Below are 8,908 nucleotides of genomic sequence, written 5' to 3' on the forward strand. Positions count from 1 at the left end.
GGGTCAATTAGTTCTTCAAATGTTACCTTTAAGTTAATTTAATTGTTTTGTGATATTAATAATGCTAATGTATTGATATTTTTCTATTTTTCATCTATTTTTGCTTCTGTTTAGTGTCACAGTTGCTAGGTGACATGACGTACACCAGGGTAAGGAGGGGAGGCTAGACCGTCCAAATTCACAGACTCTTTTTTTCTGGTCTTCCCAGTCTACCAAGGACCCGGCCCACTGAGACCAGGGAGTCTGGGTTCTCCGGAGGACCCGTCCTGTCGTTTTGGACACAGCCTATGATTCTGTGTTTCTGTGTAAACATAGGATAAGAGCATCTTTTTTTAAACTCATCTTTCCTATTGTGTGGATTCCAAGCTTTTTAAAGGCAGTGCGACCCATGCTGGCTGCTGCATGACCTGATCACCTGTTACCCATGTTTTTGTCATGTGTGTGTCTTCTTGAATGGGTGTTCTTAAATGTAATTTCATTGTGCAAACAATGACAATAAAGGCTTTCATCATCATCGTCATCGTCGTCATCAAAATTACAATTATAGGAATGCAAGTAACTTTTAACTATTGTTCAGTTTTATTTATAGATAGCAATACATTGTTGTTGTTTATTGTTTGTTTGTTTCTATCCAGTAGGGTTAATAAAGATGGTTCTGTGGTTCTGAACCAGCAGGCCGGGCCACGCCTCCACACAGACTGAAGAAGAGTCAACGGGTCGCTCTTCCTCCTGTTTCAGACGGCATGAATGAAATCTGTTCTCTGGAACCAGCTGAGTCAGAACCTGGACCAGGTGAGTCGGAACCTGGAACAGATGAGTCAGAACCTGGACCAGGTGAGTCAGAACCGCCTCTCAGGTTAGTTAATGTTGGAATATTTAAGTTTCCCATCAGTGTTTTTAAAAACTGAAGATCAAACCTTCCATCAGGTCACACACACACGTTAGTTTTTCTATTCTTGCGGGGACGTTGCATTGACGTCTATTCATTTTCCAGTTGTTTCTACAGGTAAATCCTGACCCCATAAGCTGACCCACCAGAACATACCTGACCCTAACCCCACAGGTACAGGCTTTGGTCCCCATGGGTCCACAGAGTGCACGTTTCAGACCCACAGAGTGCTTCAGATCCAGCAGATGTGTGACAGGTGAAGTTCTGCAGACCTGCTCCAACAGGCCGAGCTGAGCCGAGCCAGGCTGGGCCGAGCCGCTCCTTGAGCTCCTGCCTGAGGAGAGGAGGTCTGATGTGTCAGAGCTGCTCGTCACACACAACTGGAAATATTTACAACATCCTGCCTTTCTTCATCTGAAGTCAGGTTTATTTAGAATCACTTGGTCATAATTTACTGTCAGTCTGCAGTTTTCTCAGTTTTTACACTTCCTGTTTGTTTTTTAGTTTTATTTTCTCAGTTTGTAGTTTTGTTTTGTCTCTGTCAGGTGGTTTTATTAACCTATATCCTGTCTTCCACTTATTTCTCTCAAATATATTTAATTTTATTTTTTGTTGTTTAAAGTGTTTTCTTCTCTTTTCTCATCATTTGAGACTAATTATGTTTGATCAGAATCTACAGGAAGTAACAGAACTTTGTCTTCATTGGTTCAAAACTATAAACCTGTTTCATTTCATTTCAAAGGTCCTTCAATGACCCAAAGGCTGGGCTAACTCAGGTGACGGTGTTCCTCATGGATCAATCCTGGGGCCATTAATGATTGTTATATAAGCTAACATATCTGCTAATCTAACTCTGCCCAGATTAAATCATTTTATTAATACTTACAAAACAAACAAAAATCAAGTTCCTTCTTCTATTTATCAGAACGTTTCAGGCCTTTAAAACTAAATTAGTGCAGAATTGTTCAAATAAAAACTTTAGATTGAAAGTCAAGATAAAACTTTGTTTTTCTGTATTTTATGGTTGAATATTTGATGTTACCAACGCAATTCAGGAACTAAAAGAAAACAAACTTTAAGATACAGGAAAAAGGTTTCATCTCCATGTCTGAATAATGTTCAGTTTAAAAGAGAGATTTCATGAATTTAATTAAAAATGAAATTAACAGAATAAAAGGAAATGTTTGAAAAATCACTGAAAGATTTAGTTTTACCTAAAAGTCTGTTTAGTTACTTAATGAAGATCACTGGAATAAATTAGACTTTATTAATTTTCCTCAAACATTCAGACTTTTGTTCAAAACTCACAATAACTGTTTGAAATGAATAAAATCTAAATGTATCAAATAAAGATTTATTTTTAATCTACTTTAGATCCAGTGAGGTTTGTCTGGTCAGAACATCTCCTGAGACCTGGATCGGTCACAGGATCTGGGTCAGCTCCATCCCATAATGCTACACTCCTGGTTCTGATCCCGACCAGGACTGAGTGAATCTTGACCCGACAGATGAAAATCACAGCTCAGTTTATTAAAACAAAGAAAACAAAAATAAATTAGTGTTTTTTATTTAAAACAGGATAAATTTCTGTTTTTATCTAAAACATGGATAAATTTGTTTGTTTTTTAATGTAAAAAAGGATAAATTTGTGGTTTTGTTTAGAGAACGTTAAAAAATTTGCAGGCATAAACTGGAATATGAATATTTTTATTTATTTATTTATTTTATCCCCTTCAGAATAAAACTTCACCTGTCAAGATGGCCGCCAGAGCCAGAACTGTTACTCCTTTGAACCAACGTGCTTGATTCATTCTTAGCTTTTAGCTACTGTTCTGCTGGTCATGGGGTTTTGGTACCAAACAGTCCATGAAGCTTTCAGCTGTTGTTTAGCTACTTATAGATTTGGTTCTCATCTTTTTAACAGCTGAAGTTACTTGAACATGTTTCAAAGTTGTTTTCTCTTTAGCTGATGTTGGCTTGATGCTGGGAATCAAGGTGAGCAGAAGCTGAAAGAATTTCTTTCCACATGAAGCTAAAAGGATTCAGCCTTCCAGGTGAATTCAGGTGAAATCTGCTGACGGATCAAAGCTGAAAGAAAAACAACATTTTTTCATCCAGATAAAAATCCTCTGACGTAAACGAAACAGCAGCTTCTTACTAAACTTCCTCAGAGAGAGAGACACGAGTCCAGCCTGTCACAACACGTGAACTTCGGCTGTTTTCGGTCCCTGAACGCAGCGCAGACGCTCCGGAGGTGTCAACAGTCTGGAAATGAGGTGTTTACTGTAAACAGGGAGATGCTGGAAGAAGTGGAAAGATTCAGAAAAACCCTGGAAAACATCAGGGTTCGTTTTTTTTCCCCATCAGTTTCTTCACAACGTTTGACAAAAACTCTTAAGTTTTTCAAAATAAAAGTTTTATCTGATCAGGGTTTATGGTTTTAATAACATTTTTATCTTTACTGGGATGACTGGTGCAGAAATAGTTTCATTTCTTCCTGCAGGAAACAGACAGGAAGTCAGCTGAGGAACGCTGACTCAGCGGTCCTTGAAGGAATGCTTATCGGTCTGTTTTGAGAGGGGAGCCTCAGCTCAACACTTTTAGCTAGCTGTGGCGGCCATCTTGAATCAATTGACTCCATCAGTTGAAGAACATCCAGTGATCATTTCCTAAAGGTTTGAATAAAAACTGTCCAGTGGTTCATGAGATATTTTGCTAACAGACACAGCTGTCTTTATACGAGAAGACTTTGTGCCTCAGCTGCAGCAAAATAACTGTAGGAATGTCAACTAGTGTTGGTGCTTGATGAGAAAATAAATGTTCTACGTTTAAGAAGAAACTAAACAAACATTTTTATCTTTTACAAAATAAAACAGTGTCGACACAAATTTTCAAAATAAAACTCCCCCACCAGAAAACAGAGTCTCCAGATGAATACAAAACGACCCAAAGAAGAACGCGACCCGTCGGGCCTCCCAGCGACCCTGGAGCTGGACCCGGACTCAGAGCCTGATCCGGAACATGCCCTGGTTGAGCTGCAGGCGGAACAGCCGGCAGTTGGCGATGCGCAGGGCGGCGCAGGCCGTTTTGGACAGGTCAGAGGTCAGCATGTGTTTGGTGTGGTGCCACCTCCCCGTGCTGCGCCGAAACTCACGGATGTAGTCGAAGTTGGCTCCTGCACAGAACAGAACAAGCGGGTCAGAACCGATGGCCCGGGTGAACTCCCGCCAGCCCCGCAGGCCTCCGGTTCTTTTACCGACCCGTGTCCAGGTCTCCCACCACGTAGATGCTGGCTCCGATGGGGACGGCGCCGTAGACGAAGGACGAGCTGGTCGGGATGCAGAGGTTCTGGTCGTCCAGAAGTACCCACCTGTCCCAGACAAAAACCTGTTAAACACACCTACAGTCTGGACCAGGACCAGGACCAGGTCCACAAAAGAACCAGAGAGGTTCTGGATCATTTCTGTCAAACTGAAACAAGATTTTTATCTTTTTGTCCTGAAACAAACTGAAAAAATTCAATCATGTTTCATTTTATTCACTCTAAGAATAATAATAATAATAATAATAATGTTAATGCTAATAATAAGGCTAACGCTAATAATGCTAATGGTAATAATAATAATAATGTTAATGCTAATAATAAGGCTAACGCTAATAATGCTAATGGTAATAATAATAATAATAATAATAATAATAATAATAATAACAATAATTATAGTTTCTTGTTGATTTGTTTCATTCCACCAGGAGCAATAATCACCAAGGAAAATATATTTGTGCCAAAAAATCTACTGTCCCTGTGGCACAATCATTTCATAAAACATAAAAATGCATATATGTATTTAAAAATCAATTAAAAGAGTGAAATTAATATTTTTAAATAGTTAATATTTAACCTGCTATGACTCAAAACCCTAAAAAAAGCCGAACGTGCGGGGGTCATGATTATGGATCTGGTCAACTGGTCTCTGAACACAATCGACACTATTTTTTCCACACTGAGACTGGAGCGAGGGGAGCGCAGCTGTCCCAGTGGGATGGTGGCGGCCGGGCGAGTGTCTGGTTCCTGGGGTTGGAACCTGATCTGTTTGGCCCCGCTTTCCATTGAAGACGTGGAAGATCTGTATATATTTGGATTTATGATAACTGGATTCCTGCTGATCGTCTGTGGAGGAGTCCTGGCTTATCGGAAAATGAAAGTGATCCTGACAGCAGTCCGAGCCTGTGAAAAGCTGTCAGGAGCCTTGGATGGAGACTCCCATACTGGAAAAGCACAGACTCAAATCTTAGGGGAGATAAGTCACAAACTGGATGTGATTCTGATGAGAATCACAGTTCAGCAGCGTGCCCATGAGGAGTAGGATTACACCTGGGTGAAGATTCAGACGGAAAGAGAGGCGAGGAGGTGATGAAATTCGGAAAATTGGCATTTTTTTGCCATTTCAGAGATGCAGTTAAAGACTTGAGAAAATCAAGGCTGCTTGTCCCAAAACAATTCTGTTTATCTTTTGGATCCCTGCAGCTGCTGACCTTGGCTCAGCAGTTTCAAAACTCCCTGGATGATACGTGAAATAAAGGCTTGACTCCCCATTCTCCACCCGTATCATCCGTGGGCGGATCAGTCTGAAGGCCACGATGGGTGGAGACAGAGAACTGAACTCTGGTGATTTGTACTTTGGTTGATAACAACTTGTTTTGGACTCTGGAGGTCTCTGATTGGTTCCAGCACGGAGAATTAACCTGCTCTGCTGCACCCCACCCCGTACCATGTGTTTGATCCCCAGCCCCCTCCCTTCCTTAGCTGCCTTGCCCTGAGCGAGTGGTTTTTTTGAGAGTATGGCTGTGTCCAAAACAACAGGCCGGGTCCTCCGAAGGTCGAATTTGTCGGCTGCATACGTCACAGCGCCGCGACGAAGGACGTCCAAAACCGAAGACTCCTCCGATGCATCCGACAAATACGTCCTTCCTTTGGCCCGAATCGAAGGACAGGTCTGATGGATCCTTCCCGGCCCAGCATATCCCATAATGCATTGCGGCCCGACCGGAGATTTTTTTAAGCTAGTAATGGCGGACGAAGCGAGAGAAAAGAATACATTTTAAATAAAAATATGGTGATGTAAAAATTTAAAAAATTAGCGGTTGTAATTCTAATGCTTTTATCATTTGTATGGACATGTTTTTAAATATTATTTTTTCGTCATAAAAACGCGAAATAAACATGAACCTACAGCGGGTCAATTGGTTCTTCAAATGATACTTTTAAGTTAATTTTATAGTTTTGTGATATTAATAATGCTAATGTATTGATANTAATAATAATAACAACAAAGTGATAAAGATCAGTTCTGGTCTTCAGGGTCTACAAAGACCTGCTGGACTCGGACCTTCTCATCTCGTCGTGGTAGAACTCGGACTTGCAGGTCATCATCTGTCTCTGTTCGGGGTTTTCACTCTCTTGGCTCCGGACGCCACCGAACACGTAGAGCTCCTGACCCACGCCGCACGCCACCGACCCGAACCTGAGCAGAACCAGAGAACCAGAGAGAAGGTTGTTCCTCAGAGGACCTGTGCAGCTTCAAACCCAGACCTGTTCTGGTTCTGGTTCTGGTTCTGAGGCGGTGTTTGCTCTGTCTGATTCTCAGCAGCAGTCCAGGTTTCACAGAAGCCTGCAGAGCAAACTGGACCAGTTGTTCCTCAGCTGCTGCTGCGTGACTCAACGTGTGTCAGAGAGGAGCTGCAGTTAAACTGAAACTAAAACCAGCTCCTGTTTCATTGTGACAGCGACCACACGCTGTTTCACTTCCTGTTGTGCAAAACACAGGTCGACCACAGTTAAAGGTCCCTGCAGTCCACATGTGATGAAAGCTTTCTGCAGAAATGTTGAAAGAACAGGAACCTGGGGCTTTTATTTTGTAATAATGTCAGGTTTGGCTGTAGAAGCTGCAGCGTCTCCTCACCGGCGCTCCTTCAGGGGACTCAGACCCGTCCACTGCTGGGTCTTTGGGTCGAAGGACTCGACAGAGTCAAAGAGTTTCCCATCAGAACCTCCTCCGATGGCGTAGATCTTCTTATTCATGGAGGCGTAGCAGCCCACCTGCAGGAGGACAAACATGATGTTTCTGCTCCGCCACACACACCTACTGCTTTTTCTTTATTTGCACATTTTTGATCCTTTCACTCCTGAAGCCTCCGTCTGAAACTGCTCCTCTGCTCAGCTCATTTTTAACAAACATGTTTTCATTCAGTCCCACAGCTGCAGCTCATTCTCACAGTTCAGCGCCCCCTGCTGGCCCCACTCTGTTACATCACCCAACATTTACTCTGATGCATCTTCAGCACCAGAAACAAGGGACAGCAGCCATCTTTAATCACCACATCTGTCCAGAGGGTCAGGAGATATTTTACTAACACATCAAAACATTTCTGACCCATTTCAAATAATACTTTTAATTATTACTAATTACTAATGTGCAAATGTCCCTACTGTGGATCAATAAAGTTTTATATCTTAATTTTATCAAGTTTTACTTTTATACATTTAAGACCCATTAAAGGACCTTTACCCAGGTCTGAGTGTTCTGGACCGGGTCTCAGGGTTCTAGACTGGGTCTCAGGGTTCTAGACTGGGTCTCAGGGTTCTGGGTTACCTTGCGGATCATGGTCATGCTGGTCTGGGTCCTCCAGGTGCTGGAATGTGGATCAAAGACCTCCACGGTGGTCAGAGCCTGGACATCGTTCTCTCCTCCCAGGACGTAGACCAGACCGTCCAGCTCCACCACGCCGAAGTTCTGACGGGCCTGAGGACACCAGAGACACCAGAGACACCAGAGACACCAGAGACATCAGAGACCCCAGAGACATCAGAGACACCAGAAACACCAGAGACACCAGAGACATCAGAGACATCAGAGACACCAGAGACACCAGAGACACCAGAAACATCAGAGACACCAGAGACATCAGAGACACCAGAGACAGAGACATCAGAGACATCAGAGACACCAGAGACACCAGAAACACCAGAGACACCAGAGACATCAGAGACATCAGAGACACCAGAGACACCAGAGACATCAGAGACATCAGAGACACCAGAGACACCAGAGACATCAGAGACACCAGAGACATCAGAGACCCCAGAGACCCCAGAGACACCAGAGACACCAGAGACCCCAGAGACCCCAGAGACAACAGAGACACCAGAGACAGAGACACCAGAGACCCCAGAGACACCAGAGACACCAGAGACAGAGACACCAGAGACCACAATGCTATTGGACACATTAAGACAGGAATGTCTCAATGTTGTGGACCGGTCTAACATGTCCTCCTACATGTCCTGCTGTACTCCTTCTGAGTACTGAGTAGTACCTGCAGTACTCAGTGCCTGTAGTACTCAGTACCTGCAGTACTCAGTGCCTGCAGTACTCAGTGCCTGTAGTACTCAGTGCCTGCAGTACTCAGTGCCTGTAGTACTCAGTGCCTGCAGTACTCAGTGCCTGTAGTACTCACTACCTGCAGTACTCAGTGCCTGCAGTACTCAGTGCCTGCAGTACTCAGTGCCTGCAGTACTCAGTACCTGCAGCATGGCTGGTACAGGGCTCCAGGTGTTGGAATTGGGGTCGTATTTCTCGGCGTGGTCCAGGACCGTGTTGTTCTCGTCGGTTCCTCCCAGGACGAACAGGAAGCCCTCTGGCAGACAGAACAGAACCGGGTCACTCTCAGACCTGCTGCTCGGCCCCGACTCACCTGTGGTTCTGTTGGACCTGTGAGCGACACCGGACTCACCTGCAGAGACCGCCCCGTGTCCCACCCGGGCAGTGCTCATGGGCTGCAGCTCGATCCAGGCCTGCCTGCTGGCGTCGTACAGCGGACACATGCAGCGCGTCGCACAGGTGGGCTTCTTGGTTCTGAGCAGAGGAACAGGACCGGACAGGACCGGACCGGACCAGACCAGACCAGACCGGACCAGACCAGACCAGACCAGACCAGACCAGACCAGACCGGACCAGACCG

General features: G+C 44.1%; 1 protein-coding gene and 1 long non-coding RNA gene across 2 annotated transcripts in view; one reads left to right on the plus strand and one right to left on the minus strand.

The window, feature by feature from the left end:
• Positions 1-452: 452 nt before the first annotated feature.
• On the plus strand, positions 453-1,499 carry LOC106534311 (uncharacterized). The gene is made up of 2 exons (XR_001312337.1): positions 453-834; positions 995-1,499. It is a non-coding gene; the product is annotated as an uncharacterized LOC106534311 (long non-coding RNA).
• Positions 1,500-2,589: 1,090 nt separating this feature from the next.
• gan (gigaxonin) overlaps positions 2,590-8,908 on the minus strand; it is a 10,157-nt gene continuing 3,838 nt past the window's right edge. The window contains exons 7-13 of the mRNA XM_014030908.1: positions 8,681-8,802; positions 8,472-8,584; positions 7,540-7,689; positions 6,850-6,986; positions 6,277-6,411; positions 4,150-4,259; positions 2,590-4,064 (exon numbers count right to left, since the gene is read on the minus strand). Of these exons, the coding sequence (XP_013886362.1) occupies positions 3,892-4,064; positions 4,150-4,259; positions 6,277-6,411; positions 6,850-6,986; positions 7,540-7,689; positions 8,472-8,584; positions 8,681-8,802 (940 nt within the window). The 3' untranslated portion in view covers positions 2,590-3,891. The remainder of the gene's footprint in view (positions 4,065-4,149; positions 4,260-6,276; positions 6,412-6,849; positions 6,987-7,539; positions 7,690-8,471; positions 8,585-8,680; positions 8,803-8,908) is intronic.

This window comes from Austrofundulus limnaeus, unplaced genomic scaffold, assembly GCF_001266775.1.
Source record: "Austrofundulus limnaeus strain Quisiro unplaced genomic scaffold, Austrofundulus_limnaeus-1.0 Scaffold1139, whole genome shotgun sequence".
Taxonomy (NCBI): Eukaryota; Metazoa; Chordata; class Actinopteri; order Cyprinodontiformes; family Rivulidae; genus Austrofundulus; species Austrofundulus limnaeus.